The following is a 19,227-nucleotide window of genomic DNA, read 5'->3' as shown; positions in this document are numbered from 1 at the left end:
ATCTCACTACAAGTTGGCTTATTTTCAGTAGTCAGAGAGGATGTGATTTCCATGAAATTATTGGAGTGAATTCATAAATTTATGCCACTTCTCAAGTTTTGGCAGAAATCCAGCTTGTGCAAACGATCTCACCCTGTTGTGAGAAGATGATGCAACCCTGGTTTTCCTCAGAGAAGTCTTTCACACCTCTCCTTTTCTTTCTCCTAATGCTGTAGCTGCTATGGCTCTGATTTGTTGGGTATGATGTACATGGTAACATTTGAAGCAGAGAATGTTGGTGTCTCCAGAGGTGATGTTCGGTGTTTCTAGCATCTCTGGTTACACAGGTTTCCCTAAATGTGATGTAACATGAAACTTTGTCCCTGTGGAGATCTTCACGTGTAGATAAAGTTCTTCAGTTTCTCTGGCAAGCCTTTAAATATGATGTTGGTGCATGAAGAACATCTGTGATGATATTCTTAACCCAGGCCAACAGAGTAGACAGGTTCCCTTCAACAGCCAAGATAAAGGGCAGCAACTACTGTGTCTTCCTTACATACAACTTCACAGAGTCACAGAATGTTAGGTTGGAAGAGATCTCCAAGATCATCCAGTCCAACCTTTGACCAACATCATAATCAACTACTAAACCATGTCCTAAGGACCAGGTCCAAATGCCTTTTGAATGCCTCCAGGGATGGTGAACTCCACTACTGTTCTGGGCCATTCCAATGCCTGACAACCCTCTCAGTGAAAAAAGGTTTCCTAACATCCAGCCTAAACCTCCCCTGGCACAGCTTCCATCCGTTTCCTCTGCTCCTATCACAGTCCACTAAGGAGAAGAGGCTGTTTCCCTCCTCTCTCCAGCCTCCCTTGAGGTAGTGGAAGAGCCGTAAGGTTTCCTCTCACTTCCTCTTCTCCAGACTAAACAACCCCAGCTCCTCAGCTCCTCACAGGACTTGTGCTCCAGGCCCTTCATGAGCTTTGTTGCCCTTCTCTGGACACTCTCCAGCACTTCTCTGTCTCTCCTATGGTGAGGTGCCCAGAACTGAACACAGGACTCAAGATGCAGCCTCACCAGAGCTGAGTACAGAGGGATGAGCACCTCCCTATTCCTGCTGGCCACTGAGTTCCTAACACAAGCCAGGATGCCATTGGCCTTCTTGGCCACCTGCACACACTGCTGAATCATATTAAGTCGACTGTCAACCAATACCCTCAAGTCCCTTCCAACTTATAGCTCTCTAACCACACTTCCACAAGTCTGTGGCTTACCATGGGGCTGTTATGACCCAGATGCAAGACCTGGCATTTGGCCTTATTAAACCTGAGAACTTCCAGCAGTTGTTTCCTAATAACAGGGACAGGACAGACAACTTCATTCCCTTTACTGATGTATTTCCAGCAAAAGGAGTTTTGGAGGTGTCCTAAGTCCTACAGTCCTTCTGGTGGGGTGTCTCAGTAGCACAGGCCATGATCTTTGCTTCTCTTGGGTATCATCAGTGGTGAGTCCCCACATGTCATCTGTGCCCCTTCCTTCTGAAAGTACAAACCAAGTCTCTTGAATGATCTCTAAAACCTAGCCTGGGCTTTGGGAGGCAGGTGATCTTGGATGATTTTGATCGGAGAGTCATATCCCACTTGAGAAATGTTGGTATTTCAGTTAACTTGCACTTGTCGAGCAAGAAGTGGTAAATACAGGGGCGGGAAGTAACACGTCTAAAAGAAAGATTTACTTCAACAGCTTTCCAGCAGGTAGACCAGCAAGTGATTTATGGAGCTAAATTAAGCAGGAATTTGCTTTCAAAGCCATCTCATGATCGTGCGGTCACTGATAAGTCTGCCTTGTACATCCAACCCACGGGATAGCCCGGGGCTTGATTCTGAAAGCAAATTTGAGGCATGACATCATGCAGGAAGTCTTCATGGAGGGTTTGGTGAGCCAAATCCTCTCCTCTGATCTCAAAAGAAAGCGAATGGGTGGTTTACACATGGGAAACCAGGCTTCAGCAGGGCGTTGGGCCTCCAGTATGCCTGGAAAGTGCCTTCACCAGCTGTGGAGTAATAAAAGCCACACCACCACTAACCAAAACCTCTCAGGCTGACTGTCTTCCTGCTGGTTTCTGTTCACTGATGAAACAGTTTTATGTGCAATGATGTCTGAACACCTGCAGAAAGCAGGTGTTGATCAGTCTGTCTTGGAATAGTTGGGCTTGGTGAGATGACTGACCTCCTAAGTACCAAACCAGCTGTGTCAGTCACCATATGCATGTACCCATCCTGAAGTATGCAGAATTAGCAGACTTGTCATTTTTGCTCCTTTTGTTTTGGTTTGGTTTTTTTTCCAAAACTACATGGAAATTTCTGGGGTTTTCCATTCTCTAGTCTCATTCATAGTCCATATAACCACAGTTGGTCTTAACCCTGAGGGTGCCTTGAGGTCAGCCAGGATTAATGATGGGTTGTAGAACCCCAAAGTGGCGTTTGAGGTTTAGCAGTACCCATCAAACTGTCTTTTCTTTTTTTTTTTCTTCTGTGAATGAGAGGTTATTGGTAGATGGATGGATGGGACCTTAACCAGAAAAGGAAAGCAGGTGGGCAGGAGAGATCACCTGGATATTAGAGCTGCTCGCTGGCCTTCCTTGAATCAAATGGGGTTTTTTTAAAAAGCAGTTCCTGGAGCACTTAGACAGGGGTTTCCTTTGCTGTGTTTCATCCTTGCTTTTAATAGTGATAGATGTCAAAATGCTAATTTCATGGGGCTGGGAAGGGATTTGGAAAGCTCTGCAACAGGGCTGTAAGGCAGCTTGCACTCCAGTGTCACATTGCTCCAAGGATCTGGCTCCAGGCTTCGAGGTGGCAGAATGAACAACTTGGCATGTTTTAATTTTTTAATTTTCATGCAGCACTTGGTTGTTGCCTTTCCACCAAATCAAGACTTGAAGGCAAAGCACTGCCTTGTTGCCAGACCTCAGAAGTGACCAGTGCCAGAGACTCTATTTAAGCCACTGTGTCCTTCAGCACCCTCATGTCCAGAAACTGGTGCTGCATTGAATCTCCTCCTATTCCTTTTCCTCCTGTTTGAGATATCTTGGGGTGGGGAGATGGCAATCCCCACATCCTTCCTGCAGTTGGTGCAGCCCAGGAGAGGCTTTGTGTAACCCCAGACACCATCAGGAGGCTCCTCAACTCTGGCAATTCTTTGCCCTACTGTGAGGTTTTGTCCAGGGCCAGTTTCTCTTCCTCCAAGGAAGGACTTTTGTTCCTCTCACCCTTCCCTTCAGTCCTGCTGCCAAGTGGGCTTTGCTGGAGACCAAAGCAGCTCTGGTGCGTGGCAAGGAGGACTAAACAAGGCAGGTGATTTGTGATCAAGTCCCAGCAAGTGATTCTTGAGCCATCAGTCCTGCTGGGGCTGGCATCCTTCATTTGTAGATTATAATTAAATAATTAGTTTATTGCAAATGGTATTTGCTTTTTCTTTTCCAAATGAAGTGGTTGCATGAATTAGAAAAGACAGAGTCAGTGTCAGCATCATCTCAGGCTGTGACTGTTACCAATTGCGTGGTTAATGGTCCTTCACACCACTGGGGAATCTGTAGACTTAGGCCTTGCAACTGGGAGAACTGGGAGCTGTCATTCTCCTCCTGATAGTGTTGATCCTTTTATGAACACTGGATTTTTAATTAGCTGATGACTTCATGTAGCATCTGGCATGGTGTTTGTTCTTTGTTAAAAGAACAAAGCGATGACTTTCATTTTCTACCAGTGGTTTATTTTATGATCTTACTGTTTGTTTTGTCATCAAACCACGTGGTTTTCTTTCATGTCTTCCCAACACTGTGGTGGTTGGTGTTGCAGTGATGCCTACGCGGTCGGCTGGAACAGCCGGATGGGGATGCGGCACAGCAGGCTCACCAGTCCCAGCACCTTCCTAGACAAAGATGGGATATTCGTCAATGTGACCAACAGCAAGCTGCTGGAGAGGGCCCACGGCATCCTCATGTCAGTACAAAGGGAGTGGATTTGGGCTTTATTTCTGGAGCATAGTATGCAACATGGGTAGTTAGAGGGATATAGATAGCTGTGATGTAAAAATTTTAGGCTTTCAGATAGACTTTAAAGACCTTGCAGCACTGATTTAAAGCAACTCAAGTATGTTTTACACATCCAATTTGTTTAACTCTTCTCAGTCATTTATAATGACAGACACAGGGAAGAGATGGAATGAATCTGCCAGTCTAATCAGTCTTGAGATATGATGGCAGTCACATTTTTTATCGCGATATCAAAGTTTCCATTACAAATTAGGTGGAGAAATTATGTCAGTGATTCATGCTGAAGTCTCAGCAGGTGGTTCAGAGAACATCACCAGAATGGCTGGAGTTCATACGGGGTATGAGAGATCAGGAGCATGGTCAGTCACTTCACCATGCCGCTCCCTCGCTCTCCCCAAATGGCCGCCACTCTCCTCCTTTCCAATGTAACAGTTCCCCTTGATTAGATACTTTCTTCTCAAACCTGTGCCTCAAACTTTATAAAACTGGTTTGCAGTCTGCAGAGGCCATCCAGTTTCAGTGCAGGTCATAGCAAGCAGATGCAAAAGGCTATTTGGAAGGGCTTGTTGCATACATTCCTTCATTCTGCAGTTGGATTAATCTGAACCATTTGTTATCTACCCAGGCGAAATAAGAATTTCAAAGCCAAACCAAATCTCCCAAAGGTGAGTGAGAAACAGCATTTTTACCTTCCTGGTTGGTGAGTTAAGACTATAGGTACAGTGATGAGCTGCTGATGGGCATGAGGAAGATTGCTTGTGTCTACATCAAGACCTTGGTCAGCTCAGCTCCATTCAGGGTCTTTAGTTTCTGAAAAAAACCAAAGTATTTGTGCTTAATCCTCTTTTCTTGGACATGCTTTGGCTTCTATTTGACTCTTCCTGGTAAGGAGTCCATGTGTAATTTGATAAAAATCTAAACGAAAATGGACAAAAAGATTATGCAGGGGGACTGGTACCTGATAGACAACAAGCTTCTCTAATATTCAATTTCTCTCCATTTTTACTCCATTTATTATATATTAAGTGATGTCAAGAGATTCTTCTAGAAGAATAATGTTCATTATCATTTTTGCTTGTGCTTTGTTGATGGTTGGGAATGGAAGACCAGGAGGAGCAAACTTTGGGTTTACTCCTTTCTGTGTGCACTTGGAGAGACAGAGATACGGATAACTGATGAACTGCTCATTAGTAGTTTGTCTTAGTGGGTACAAGAGCTGAACTTCCTGTGGTCAAAGATATCCTTGGCAGGTCCTCAGAGCAGCTCAGAGGAACATGACTGGGGGGATCTGGCTCCTGACAGATGGAGCAGCGCTACATTTCAAGCCATCCTTTTGTGTTTCCCATTGAGGTTAAGTAGGGTGGTCACCCAAGTAAGCCCTTCAGAGGGCATAAAGAGGGATACAGAGGTGGTGACAGGATCTAGTTATTCTTGTGTTTATTAAAAGTCTTTTTTCCACAGCATATGCTGGATGTGAAGTCCCTCAAGCACCTAACCAACCTGACACTACATGACCGCATAACCAAATCGCTCCTCCATCTCCATAAGAAGAAAAAACCACCCAGCATTAGTGCCCAGTTCCAGGTAATCCTTTGCCTTTGAGACAGGGAGGTGAATTAAAAGAAATACCTGCTGCAGGTCCCCAGGGTGCTGAGGAGGACTTGAGCATACAGTCTTGTTCCATCCTCATCACCATAAGAAATTCAGCCGAAGAGGTGGTGTGGGGAACCTGGAGACACCTTGTAGATATCTAAAGGGTTTAAATGGAGAGAAACAAGAACAATGGTGGATACTGGGGGCTAGGATGTGATGAAGCAAGGTGGGACATGAGGATGGGCTGCAGAGCAGAGATGTTGGTGCATCCTTGTCCTCTGGTACATCATGTGCCAAGCCATCTCCTCATGGTGCTTTTCCTGCCAAGTTCAGAAACCACAAAACCTACAAATGACATTTTTATTGTCTTTTTAACTTGCATTCAGCATCTGCAATTCCATCTGTTTTCAAGTCAACCAGAATGTGAATTTTAATAAGGGCAGAAAGGTCAAAATGTTGCTGTGTTACCTCCAGGCAGGCAGAGGAGCTCAGAAAAAAGGGCTGGTATAGCATTTGGTGTGTTGTTTTTTTTCCAACCAACCCCTCCCTAGGGATAGGGGCAGTGAAAGTAATCCTCCAATATATGCACTGGGGCTTGGAAACTGCTACAAGACACATGCCCAAGCAGGTGCTGACGTTACCAAGCAGCTTTGTGGTTAAAAATTGGTTTCTAAGCAAGTCTGGCTTGGTTTTGACTTCTAATTTGGGGAGGTTTTTTGGAGTTATGGGTCATTTTTAGAAATTCTCCATCTGTAAATCTGGGAAAGATTAAGTAATTAGGTGTATACATGCACATACACACATAAATAAATCTGCGTTTATATAATTTGCAGAATGCATATCTGTGTATATATATATGAAGCTTGGTCTAGTCTTATGGTGTTTTAGTTAAAATGTACAGTTTAATTCATGCAGGCCCCAGGGAGATTGAAACAGGGATGTCTTGGAGTGAAATTCCTTCCAAAAATCTGTTCATCCTTCAAACAAAACTCTGAAAAGCCTCAGGTTCATGATGGAGATTTTTATGTTTTTCCACTTTTTATCAAGAGCAGGATAATGAAATTGGGTCATAGGCAGGAAGTACAAATGTTTCCTATCACGGGGTTGGCTTGTTTCTTTTTGCTGATAAATGCTGCCTTGTCATGCCTGAAAGCTGGGCTGGCAGCTGCTCCGTCTCCTATTGATTTTCACCCTGCCTGTACTTATTTATAGATGAAATATCTGCAGCAGTGGATGCTTTAAGAGCAGCAGTGGCTTTTGCAGCTGAAAACTAAAGTGCTGGTACCTAAACCACAGCCCAGTGGTTTATAATCTCTCCTTTTAGCCCATGTGCAAGTGGTCCCTAGAGAAAAGGATGCTGCCCTGCCTAGTATGGGGTGACACTGAAACAATTCATCCCTAAAGGAGTGGGTGGCTGGAAAGTTCTGCAGGCAAGAGGGATAAAGGAGCATGGTGCGGGGTTAATCCAGGGACCTCACCTCTCCTTTACAGATTCATGGTGCTCAGGACTTGTGCCAGATGGTGCCTGAGCCATCTGCCACGGGCAGGATTTCTCTGGCTGCTGATGGAATGGAAATCCCCCCTCCCGCGGGGCTCATTTCCAATGTTTCCAGTCCTGGGAGAGCTGTGCTTGCCAGGCTTTCTACAGGGCTCTTTGGGAAGGAGGTTCTACCCCATGTGTCTCCCCTTTCCCTCCCACCAGCCTGGCGCTGGGCACAGTGATGCTGAAGCATCCATAGCTCCTAATAGTCTTTTTAAATAAAATAAAAAATAAATCAGTGATTTCAGTCTATTTTTAAGAAAACAGAGGAGGTCTGCCACGCTCCCAGGATGGGAGCAACAGGGACCTTTACATGCAGTTAATAAATGCATAACACAGCTGCATCACACATGTGGAGCATTTTCCGGATCCTGTATGTAGATAAATGTCTCTAGACATGAAAGGCTTCCCCTAAAAATGTCTTGGAATAGAAGGGAAGGAGAAAAGGCTTCCCGTGAGCAGATCTGTAGACAAAATGCTTCTCTAATACCACACTCTTTTACTCACACACAGATCCATAGATTTCTAACTCTTCTTATAGTAAATATGTAGCCAAATGGCATTTACACAATTGAGGTTTTAGTATTATTATTAAAATTGGGAGTAATCATCTCCGGAGCACATTAATAGTCCCATATCAGTAGCATTCCTGGCAATTAGAAATACTTAAAATATTTATAGGGCACAGGAAAAAAAAAATGCAGCCACGGAGCCCGGCCAGCTGCAGACTGACTCGGCATGCTCTGATTTTTGTTGTGTTTTTACTCAAAGAGCTTGTGCTTCATTGCAAAAGAGTAGAAGGTTTCGAGGTGGAGGAATGACTTGGTGCAACTTCCCACTGAAGTGGTCAGGCATAGCAATGATGCCAAGATAAATTCATTTTTTGGGGAGGAGACTCATAATAGTGATGCAGAAATAAGGGGAAATATAAAATAGGAACCTGGGAAACCCTTGATTCTTGATCATCACACTTGAGCATTTCAGCAGAGGAATGAAAAGTCATACAAACTGTGTGGGGTTCAGAGGCTTGAAAAATCTTTGCAAATTTAGCATTTGATTTCCCTGGGTTCAAAGATGAAAACCACTCAGCCCAACATTGCTTGGGCTGAAACACTCATTTTGGAAAATAATATCCCATCTGCCTGCTTTACTCATCATTTAATCCAATTTTTTGTTGTTGTTTTCTGATTTAAGTGCTCAGATTTTCATTATTCATCATGGTCTTTTCTCCCTTTCCAAACTGAAGAGGTCTTCTCTGTTGCAGGCATCACTCAACAAGTTGATGGAGACCCTTGGCCAAGCAGAACCTTATTTTGTCAAGTGCATTCGGTCCAATGCTGAAAAGGTAAATCCTGTGGTGTGAAAGCAGCACTGCTAGAAATCATCTTCAAGACATTTTGTAAATGTTTACAGATGGTTAAAAAGAAGAGAATGCCCCAAATTAAGTTGGGTTTAGAAGGCATTTGTGTATGAGCAATGGATGTTGTCTCTTGGCTGCTGCTCTTGATAAACTGCACTGTTTTTTCTTGTAAGTGTAGAAACATACATGTGAAAAATATATGCTTTTAATTTATATGAGAAATGCATTGGGGTTTTGAAACCAATTTGACTCAGTTGAAGCTCCTGCTACCCATAATGGAGATTTACAGACCCATGAATTCACTTGGACTGTTACTGACCCTCAAATCTTTTTTAAAATAAAGTTTCTCTAGGTGAAAGCAGATACTTTTTGAACAAGTTGCATTATCCTAACTGACTCAGCAATGCACCATCTTTTTTTGGCTTTAAGGATTGATTTGTCTCATGGACTTAAGGACCCTCACTTTGAAGTGAAGGTTGCAGTAGTGATGCTTTCTTGTGGATTAATCCTTCAGTCTTTTACCCAGACATCTAAAGATGAAGCTTTATGCACAGATTATTCAGTCGCTTACAATCTTACCTGATAGCTTTAATTCAGGGGCTCCCAAAAAAACCTTCTTTGTAGCGTTAAATAGCAGGTTTGCTGTTCAAAATTCTCCATGTGATGGCTGCTGGGAAGCAAACAGGATTCAGGCCTGCTGGGATTAGTACGGTTCCTGGGGCTCCTGTCTTCCCTCCCTCCATTATCATCATTGCCAAAGTGCATGTCATGCAGATGTGCTGCATCTGCTGAATCCGTTTACCCATCACACACTTAAAAGCTTCAGCTAAAGGAAATATTTGCTCATAGTTGGCCTTTTTTTTTTTTCCTTTCCAGCTGCCCCTGCGCTTCAATGACAGCCTGGTGCTCAGGCAGCTGCGGTACACGGGGATGCTGGAGACTGTTCGCATTCGCCAGTCGGGTTACAGCTGCAAATACTCCTTCCAGGTTGGGAAAAATATTTTCTGTCTTTCCCCATCTTTAGCATCACTATCACGGTTGTCTGATTGTTGCTAGTTTGAGATTTTTAATGAGGAAATGAATTTATTGCTCATGAATTTATAGCTCATGCCAGGCAGGGCTGATGCCTGGCATAGTGCATCTTCTGCCGCACTGCTGTTTTCAAGCAAGCTGGGCTAGACCCAAGTGCCCATAACCTCATGGGTTTTGACCAAAAGCAGCGTATTTTTGTAACATGGACTTGCTTTTTAAAAAAACCTAAACCTATCAGGTTTGCAGGCACTCTTCTGCATGCCCCCCCCCTCTGTCAGTGCTGACATCATCCCAACGGGAGGGTGATTGGCATCCTCTAAACCTCTCAGGAGTTATCCAGCTTTTCCTGTTTTCTTCTTCTCCCTATTTTTGACAGGTTTTGTGCACATGTTGGTCCTTTCATGTTTTGCTTGTCCTGATTTGTTTCCTGCAGGCAGTTGCTTTGGGCCAGATATTGTGTCCTGCACAGCAGCTGCTTCAAAAAGCAAAGCTGCTCATTATTTTCTTCCTGAGAACATGAGTCCCAACCTTATTTGAGAAGATCTCTCATCTCCTACCTCTTCCTCTTAGTAACCATTGGAGCATCTCAGAGATGCTTTGTAGATGTTGATAACCCCCTTCTGTAGCAGCCATTTGTAGCATTTTTTTGCTGGAGTTGACCCCATGGGTCGTCCAGAACCTCTCTCATGCTGAAAGATATCTGAATGTTGCTGGGTCCCTGCTTTGATGTGTTTCCCATTGAACCACAAACGGTGAATGAAACTTGGTGTTCCCCAGTCTGTGCTATCTGCCCTTCTCCTCCCTCGACAGATCCTGTTTGCCAGTGAGCAAATCAGTTCTTTATGTAAGGAAAGGGACACAGCAGGACATTCTAACCAAATCTTCGTGTTTCTTTTTTTACTTCGCAGGATTTTGTCAACCACTTTCATGTCTTGCTACCACAAGGAATCAGCCCATCTAGGAACAATATCCATGACTTCTTCCAGAAAATAAAACTCGATCCAGACAATTACCAAGTGGGAAGGACAATGGTAAATATTTATCCTCAGCTCAACCCTACGTTTAAGATAGAAATACGTTTGCCTCAATTTCTGTAATGATAAATTAACATCCTTAGGTATGTTTTTAATCAATGAAACTATTTTTCTTCTGTTTGATGGAAACAAAAGGCTTAAGTGAAGCTTTGGATGTTAATGCTAAATAGTAAGAATTGTTGCTGCCTTGTGTCAAGCCTTGTCACTGGTCTGGTTGTAATGTTGCAAGCTTCAAAAAACTCTGTGTGCAGACCCAACCTGATAGATCATTTCACCTGAAGGGAGAGCAGAGCTTGGACAGTCGCAGGCTGTGGATGAAACTGCAGAGGTGGCTTAATTAAAAACAGCAGCTGAACTTTTTTCTGGGCGTCCAGAACACAGAAACCAAGAGGATTAAATAATTTGTCTCATTGTCTCAGAAGCTTTCCATGCTAGTGTTCTTTTGGGGTTTTTTTTTTGGCCAGGTTTTCATGAAGGAGCGGGAGCGGCAGGTCCTGCAGGACCTGCTCCATCAGGAGGTGCTGCGCCGGATCACCCTGCTGCAGCGCTGGTTCCGCAGCGTCCTCTGCAGGAGGCAGTTCCTGACCTTACGGGAAGCAACACTCATCATACAGGTATGTGATGGTGCCGCATGCCATTGCAAATTCCAATCCTACAGGTATCACTGATAAGACAATAATTGGGTGCCCTCTCTGAAGAAAAGGAGCTTACAATCAGGATTTGGCTCCTAGGGTTGTAATAAATTGGGAATGGGGGAAATGGGGCTGGAGAGATTACATGAAGGTGCTCTCCCATCCCCACAAAACACCCTTTTCAAGGAGCTGCCTGCTCTGTTTGCAGAGATATTGGCGTAATTACCGAAGCCGAAAGCAAGGTGAACCATCCCTGGACCCTCTTGTCCTCAGCAAAGCTGCCATCGTTCTCCAGACCCGCTGGCGTGGCTTCGTGGAGAGGCGAAGGTTCCTGCAGATGCAGCTGGCAGCCCACCTCATCCAGAGCTGCTGGCGGGAGTACGCCAGGCGGCGGCACGGTGCTGCCACCAGCATCCAGGCGGCCTGGCGAGGACACCGCGCAAAGCAGTCCTATGCCACCGGCAGAAGCAAAGTCGTCGGCTTGCAAGCAGCGTGCAGAGGATATTTAGCACGGCAAAGGTACCGCCCCTTAAAAAAGAAAGTGCTCGGGGCAGCGGTTGGTGGGAATTGAGGCACTGCTCGGGCTACGGTGACATATAAAAGATGCTGTCCCTCGGTAGGATCCCTCACCCTCTCCCGACCTGCCCTGATCCTTTTCTTGTCCACACTTTCTAACAAAGACATTGATTCAGCTGCACATCCTACTCCTAGAATAAGCAGAGCCTATTTCCGGTTGGAGCACGTAGGCAGTGGAAAACTGAGGCCGTAAATACTCGTGAGGTTTTCTTCCCCTCCCCTCTCAGCAGCGGCACCTGTTTAAGTAGCCCTATTTTTAACTCCACTTGCCTCACCAATCTGGTTGCTGCGCTGTCTCACGGGGACAGGAGATACTGGAGTCAGCCAGTGCAAAGGGGAGAGGGTATTTCCAGCCATGCCTCAGCTTGCTGGCCACAGGGCAGGTCTTGGTTTGTTCTTTGGAGGTGTTGTTTGCAAGGTGTGGAGCACCTTGACGCAGGGTGGATTTGGAAGCTGCAAAGAGCTCTTGGCACTGAACTTGAGTCCCTGCTTAGCTGTACCGGAGGCATCCCAGGCAGGATGGTGGATGCAGAAGGGGTGCAATGAATTGAGTTGTCCTGGCTTTGTCAACTTGCAAGTGAGCTAGACCAGGTATGGAGGCAGGAGCTGCTGCCCTCAGCGTGAAGGGAGCTTTCAGGTATGTTGGGGGAATCCTTGACTAGGTGAGATGGTATAAGAGGAGAAAGTTGAAAACTTAACATGAAAGGAGGGTTGCTTGAGATGCACACAGCGATGAGGTGATGATGGTGATGAGATGCCACTGGTGCAGTGCTCTGAAGTGACGTGAGTGGGGCATGGAGATACAATATGTTGGTTTTCTGCCTTCTTGCAGGTTTAGAGCTTTGAAAGACCAGCGATTAAAAGAGATGCAGCTGGAGAACGGCCTGTCAGTTAGAGAAGAGGATGGACCAGAGACAGATGGTACACTGGAAATCAAGGGCTCAGACCCATCTAAGTGGGAGGATGGCTCATTTGAAGAGCGAGTGAGAGCAATAGAGGAACATAAATCACTCATGGAGAATAATCGGGTGAATCACGTGGACCCACTGGATATGTCTGCAAATTTGTTGTACAAAAGGCACGAGAGAGCCAGTAGCCAGAGTGGGATGGACACCGAAGAGGAGGTCGTTGTAAGAGAGAGACCCAAGTCGCTGGAGGATCTCAACCAGAAAAAAGTGGTTCGTGCAAAAAGAGAAAGCCGAAGGATGCGTGAACTGGAACAGGCAAAATTTAGCTTGGAGCTGCTCAAGGTCCGATCCACCGGCGGGCTGTCACCTTCAGAAGAGAGGCGGTGGTCCACAGACCTTGTATCTGAGGCACTTCATTCCCCTCAGGGAACCCCAGAGAGCGAAAGCTCTCAAGGGAGCTTTGAGATGTTAAGCTGTGAAGATACCCCAAGTAATAAACTCATTTCTGTTGTTTTCAATGAGCAAGATGTACAGTCACTTTCCACGGATTCTTGGCCCAGCAGCCCCCCGGCTCACCTGCAGGAGAAGTCTTTCTGTGTGGCAGATGTGAACAGCAATTTACCTGCTTGCAGAAGGATGCTAGCAGACTCAGAGCTACCTGATAACCTCACCACAAAGGAGCATCTTGTCTGTGACCCCCAGGATGTTGTTATCCACAAGGTCCAACCAAGAGAAACCTTCCATGCCAGCAACCTACCTACTTTCTACATTCCACCACAAGAGGATGTGAAGGTGAAGCTGACAGAGAATAACCTGAGTAACAAAGCCATGCAAAGAGAGGAGAGGACAGTTATATTCTCTCAGGTGAGGGAGGACTCTGAGCCAGACCAGGGCAGAGCTTTGGGGGGAGGGGAGAAAGGGGACAAATCCTCTATCAAGAGGGAGGAACATGGGACAGTGACTGCGCCACAGGCTCATTCTCCAGACTCAGTCATCAAGAGACTGGAAAAGCTCAACGTGGAGAAGGAGGAACGTCAAAAGCAGCTTCAGCTGCAAAATGAGAGGGAGATGATGGAGCAGATCCGTCAGCAGAAGGAAATTTTGGAGAGACAACGCAAAGCCTTTGAGCAGCAAGGAAAGGTGGAGGCCTTGCAGAAGGTTGAGCAGAACAGAATGAAGGACACCTCCCTGAAACCAATCAAAAAAACAGACAGCCGTCCTCAGTCCATCCTCATCCTACACCCCCAGAGCAGAGGGGAGCATGCGCCCACCACGGGTGGGACTCCAGCCTCATCAGTAGACATCAAAGGTCTCACTGTTGGGACCAGGGGAAGCTCTCCAGCCCACAATGCCCCCAAAGATAGACCTGTCAGCATGTTCATGGAAAGAAGAGAAAGTCAGTTGGTGTCCATGATGGAACCCCGCTGCCATTCCAGGCCAGCTCTGGACCCAAAGGATCTCCCCGGCAGCCACTTCTCAAGGACAGAGCGCCTCCGGCAATCCCGAACTCCCAACCAGTCCACCGAGGAGACAAGGACAAGTGGTATATTCTTCACACCAAAAGACAATCCCTTTGGCCTTCAGTGAGTAAAAAGACAGCGTGCTTCCTCTGTAGGCTTTCTCCTTGGGCTTTTTGTTCTGCTAAAGACCATTTATAACAAACAGTCCAGAACATTGTTTCTATACCGATTCAAATGAAAATCTGAAGGATATCCTGTAGAGTTAATTTGAGATGGGGTATTTGAAAATGGTCTTCCCCCCAGAAAAAATTTTCTTCCCATTTCCGCTTCTGGTTCATACACAGAACAAGCAACAGGAAAAGGAAAACATTAAAAATTCCTGTATTTTAATTTTTATTCTGCAGCAGAACAGTGACATTTGAGACTCCAGAAGCGGAAAGGTACTATCCATATCCACCATGATGGGTAGAATTCAGGCAGAATGTCACATCTTCTTGTCTGTTTAATACCATCTTCTGAGGTATTAACTCAAATTCTGAAGAAGCTGTAGCATTTACCAAACCCCATATCTGATGCGAGAGGTGGCACGCCCCCGCCTTTCAGACCATCCCCCTGCACATATCCTTAAACTTGTGATTTGGTCTTGATTGCTTGGGATGCACACTTGTACATTCTTGTGAGATGGGCTGGTGTCGTGGGAAGGCTTTTAGGAGCAGCTGAAACATTTCTATTGTATTGTGTTTCAGTGGGGAAGCAAGTCATCAATGCCCTTCCAAAACTGAACTAGCTAGGAAGCCATTTAAGATGCCGGGGTCTGGCAGAGGAGAGGTAAGTTATGGTGTGCTTATTTTTTCTTTTAATCGAACAAAGGAAAAAAGTAATGTATCTTCTGCCAGTTGTCCCTCAGAAGCTTCAAAGAAGTAAAGTATAAAGCAGAAGGTCTGCTAGATATAGGGAGGGGAGATACGACAGTATAGCAACCTTCACACCTTCTTTTTCATGTCCAGAGAAGGGCAGCAAAGCTGGTGAAGGGTCTGGAGCACAAGTCTTTTGAGTTGCAGCTGAACTGGGAGTGTTAAGCCTGGAGAAGGGGCTGAGGGGGGACCTTCTCACTCTCTACAACTACCTGAAAGGAGGTTGGAGTGAGGGATGGTTGGTCTCTTCTCCCAAGTGACTAGTGATAGGACGAGACGAAATGTCCTCAGGTTGCACCAGGGGAGGTTTTGATTGGATATTAGGAACAATTTCCCAGGGTAGTGGTGGAGTCCTCTTCCTGAATGGATTTAAAAGATGTGTAGATGAGGTGCTAAGAGACGTGGTTTAGTGGTGGCCTTGGCAACTGGGTTAACATTTGGACTTTGATCTTCAAGGTCTTTTCCAACCAAAACCCTTCAATGATACTATGAAGAAAAAGCCCCGGTAACATTAATTCATAGCAGAAAAGGTTCTTGTGGTCCTGATGGCAAACACTGTCCAACACAGTCTTGTCTTGGTTTGGTTTAATGTACATTTGAGTAACATCCATGGTTGTCCATCTTCACCCTGCCATCTTGTTTTTGTTCTGCCTGGCCCTTGTTGTGTTTTGTTTGGGCTTTTTTTACACTAGATATAATATTTTGTCCTCTCTGTAGGGTGCAGCCAGTAAAGGCCATACTTGAGCTATGCTATGAAGCCAGACATTGGTAGGATCTCCTTTTTCTTTTACAAACTTTCTTTATTTTTGTTGTTGCTTTTGTTTTATCATTTGGTCAAGCAGGTTCCCAGACCGACCCATAAAAAGAAAGCCCGCATGGCGCGGACACGCTCCGATTTCTTGACTAGAGGTACTTTTGCTGATGGGGAGGGGGATACGGAGGAAGATGATTACGATGGCAATTTTGAGTTCCTTCTCTCCTCTGACCAACCTCCTCATCCCGAGGCAGTGCCTGCAGCCCGGCTGGGCCAGGCCTGTTACAGTGACTCCGAAATGGTAATTTTTTATGATGTGGTGGGGAAATGAAACAAGGGAGTGAGTGGAGCTGCGGGAGCCTTTCCTTGCTAACCTTAGCTGTACTGATCCCTCCCCTCCTATTCCTACTTCCAAGGATGCTGTAGATGGGTAAACTCAGTGAACACAGCAGAAATGGATGCAAAATGGGGAAATCATTTCAATTTCCTGGCCATAGGGATGTTTTCTGTCTTTATTCAACTTGAGCTATAGTTTCCATATCTATCCTAGGTGACCGGAACTTGTATTGCACAGCTACATAGTTTTTGGGGGGGTTTTAACCTCAATAACAACATTACTGTAGAATCTTTTTACTCTAAAAAGGATCACCCATCCAGAGAAAAGGTCAAAGCAAATATTGTCCAAAAAATCAACAGGGAAAAATTATATAAATCTTTCTGCTCCCATTATTTTTAATTTTGTATCCTTAGCTGCAGTATCTGATAATTATTCAGTTACCAGAGCAATGCTGGCAGATGGCAAGAAAGCAAAAACATGGAAATTGAGCAATAAAAACATAGCAAGAGTGAAATAGTGAGTTATAAAAAAAAGAAACCAACCACCTTAGTGACTTTTTCAAGCCCAGGAACTGGTGTCCCTTGGCAGGTCCATGGGCAATTCCATTCTGGGTGAACCTGAGCATTTGCATCTCAGGCTAAATCTCCCACCTGGATAAGCTGCTTTTGGAAAATCGCAAACCGGGAGGTTTCAGGAGCTGAAGAGTCCAAAGGCTTCCAACCCACTCCTTTTTTTTTTTTTTTTTTTTTTTTTTTTGGTTTTTTTTTTCCCTGAGGTAGTGGAGATGTTCCTGTAGAAGATGTGTGGTTAAACACCAGGAATGGTCTCCTGCCCTAAGGGCTCAGGTGGGGCACTGGGTAGAGCTGCCTTGCTCCTCTGCTCCAGCCAGTCCTAGATGTGGATCTGGGTACAAAACCAAACCAAAGCATGAGACCCAAAGTCAGCAATTCATTTTGCACTACAGCATTGCCTTGGGTCTGGCAAGCATCTTGTGTGATCCTAAAAATCAGCTTTTCCAGGGAGGGCAGATGGCCAATGAGAGCTTTTTGTGACTTTTTTGTTAGCAGCTTTCATTATAAAGAAAAAACAATTCCCAGGATAATGTCCTCATGGAAAGGGGACAGAGATTTATGAATTCCATGAATCTTCAAGGTTGTTCTAGGGGTTTTGAGCCAGGAGTACTCCAAACCTGGTTGATGAACTGAGATCACTTGGATATGTCTTTGCCTACCTCCCTTCTTGTAGGTCAGGAAAGGGAGAATTTTCTGTAGCAAAATGCAGGATTTTCCATAACCTGGCTTAAGACTGGGGCGAGGGGCCATGGTGTGTACCTGGAGGCTACCCTCTTATAAAGCCTTAGAGGTTTTTCTAGCTGTAGAAATCTTTCCTGCTGAGATGCAAAAGGTGCTTGGGAAGCTCCATCCTTGGGAGGGACCTGGCTCATCACACTCTTGCGATGCACCTTGGGACTCTGCTTACCTGGTTTAACAGCTCTCATTGCATGCAAGTATTACTAGGTGCCAAACGTTTCTCTTCTCTCCTGTGTCCTTCTTCTCCTGTGCTCTCCATCACGAGCTCTATCTACTGCTCAGCACTTTCATCTCTCACGTGGTTAAGTTCTGGTACCCATGTAGTCATGTCCTCATCCATACCCCACATCTATGTGTCCTGACAACATGTACAGTGTTTCCATCTGTACTCTGCATTGCAGGTTTGGGACCAGCCCTTTGTCTTGTGGCCTTTCTGGGTCAGGATCACAAAAAATAGCAAAAATTAGTAACTGCGTATTTGTATTTATTAGCAGAGCCCAGGTGGGTGTTGCAGATGGTGGAGCAGCCTGTGGTAGAGCAATACTGGTGCATGATGGTTTGGTTACATGCTCAAGTAGGTGGATGTCTGTGTAGACACATTTGTTGTGTCTTGTGATGTTCCCATGAAGACAAGTCAGGCAGCTGCCACATGAAGCTGGTTTCCCTGCTAGTGAGTAGCTTATTCATACAGCTCCTCCCCCTGGCTACAACTTTCCAAAAAGCCACTTTTGATGTGCTGCTCAGCAGCCAAGGGCTACTGGATAGACAAGAGATCACTTGTGAGCTTGTGAAGCTGAGCATGTGATAGCTCATCAGCTGCACTGGCCTGCACCTGCCTGTTTTGCCAGTTGGTTTTTCACCCTCAAGTCAATGATTGTCTAGGTCCAGCTGGTAAGTAGAGGTCCACCAGAAACCTGACCTAAGTCTGTGGTATCCCAGAGCAGTAAAGACCAAGAGCATCTTCAGGCAGAGCTGAAATCCAAGGTGCACCAGTATAGAAGGTGACTGATGAAGGTATGGTTGACTCCAAGGAGCCTTTAAGGCTAAAGAGCTTCCTGACAAGACCAAGCCCTTCATAAGCTGCTTCAGTTTTTTGGCTAGTGAATAGATGAGGATTAATATTCCCTCTGGTGAGACAAGTAGAAGTGGGAAGAATGGCTCCTGGCTGTGGTCAGTACATATTAATACCCCTTCTTTGCATCTAAGCTGGGAGAGCTTTCCTGCATCAGATAAATGGAAAGTCTTGCTTAAAGGAACCACACCAGAAATACCATCTGAATACATCCTCCTTTGTCAGAGGCTCTTAGAGGGACACCTCCATAATGAAGCATTGTGTATTTAGGTCCAGCCTCCATCCTAAAACCTCAAATAGCCACACATCAGTCCAAGTCTCTGCCACCAGCTGATCCCAAGCATGCCTGAAGAGCCAGCAGTGAAAGAAGATCTCATTCTAAGCCATGCAGAGGGAGCTTGTGCAGTAGATGTGATATATATTTTTAAAAGAAAGCGTGGGTGGTGCCTTATGAGGACTCTTTAAATGGCTTTGAAGTAGGAAAAAAAGGGAATAAGTGCCCCCACAGAATCTTTTTTTTTTTTTTTTTTTGGGGGGGGGGGAACGGGGGAAACCAGAGAACTACAAGTGATAGAAAGGTTGCAATCACTCAAGAACAAAACTGTATCATGGTGGCAAATATTTTAACAGGTCATTTGTAACAGCAAATAGTAAGGTTGGGCTGGATGGAA

At 45.3% G+C, this 19,227-nt stretch overlaps 1 protein-coding gene across 7 annotated transcripts in view; it reads left to right on the top strand.

Moving 5' to 3' along the window:
* The window catches only part of MYO9A (myosin IXA), a 173,142-nt gene that overhangs the window by 136,561 nt on the left and 17,354 nt on the right, over positions 1 to 19,227 (top strand). For 4 of the 7 annotated variants that reach the window (XM_071754797.1, XM_071754799.1, XM_071754796.1 and 1 more), the window contains 11 exons: positions 3,838 to 3,981; positions 4,660 to 4,699; positions 5,496 to 5,618; positions 8,432 to 8,512; positions 9,404 to 9,514; positions 10,468 to 10,590; positions 11,058 to 11,207; positions 11,434 to 11,744; positions 12,634 to 14,292; positions 14,916 to 14,997; positions 15,923 to 16,138. In XM_071754797.1, coding sequence (XP_071610898.1) covers positions 3,838 to 3,981; positions 4,660 to 4,699; positions 5,496 to 5,618; positions 8,432 to 8,512; positions 9,404 to 9,514; positions 10,468 to 10,590; positions 11,058 to 11,207; positions 11,434 to 11,744; positions 12,634 to 14,292; positions 14,916 to 14,997; positions 15,923 to 16,138 — 3,040 coding nt within the window. The remainder of the gene's footprint in view (positions 1 to 3,837; positions 3,982 to 4,659; positions 4,700 to 5,495; positions 5,619 to 8,431; positions 8,513 to 9,403; positions 9,515 to 10,467; positions 10,591 to 11,057; positions 11,208 to 11,433; positions 11,745 to 12,633; positions 14,293 to 14,915; positions 14,998 to 15,922; positions 16,139 to 19,227) is intronic. The other 3 variants (XM_071754798.1, XM_071754794.1, XM_071754800.1) reach the window with 2 other exon arrangements.

The sequence above is a fragment of the Heliangelus exortis genome, chromosome 11 (assembly GCF_036169615.1).
Source record: "Heliangelus exortis chromosome 11, bHelExo1.hap1, whole genome shotgun sequence".
NCBI classification, from domain to species: Eukaryota; Metazoa; Chordata; class Aves; order Apodiformes; family Trochilidae; genus Heliangelus; species Heliangelus exortis.
Note: the sequence above shows the minus strand (reverse complement) of the source record. Positions and strands in the feature narration are given on the sequence as shown.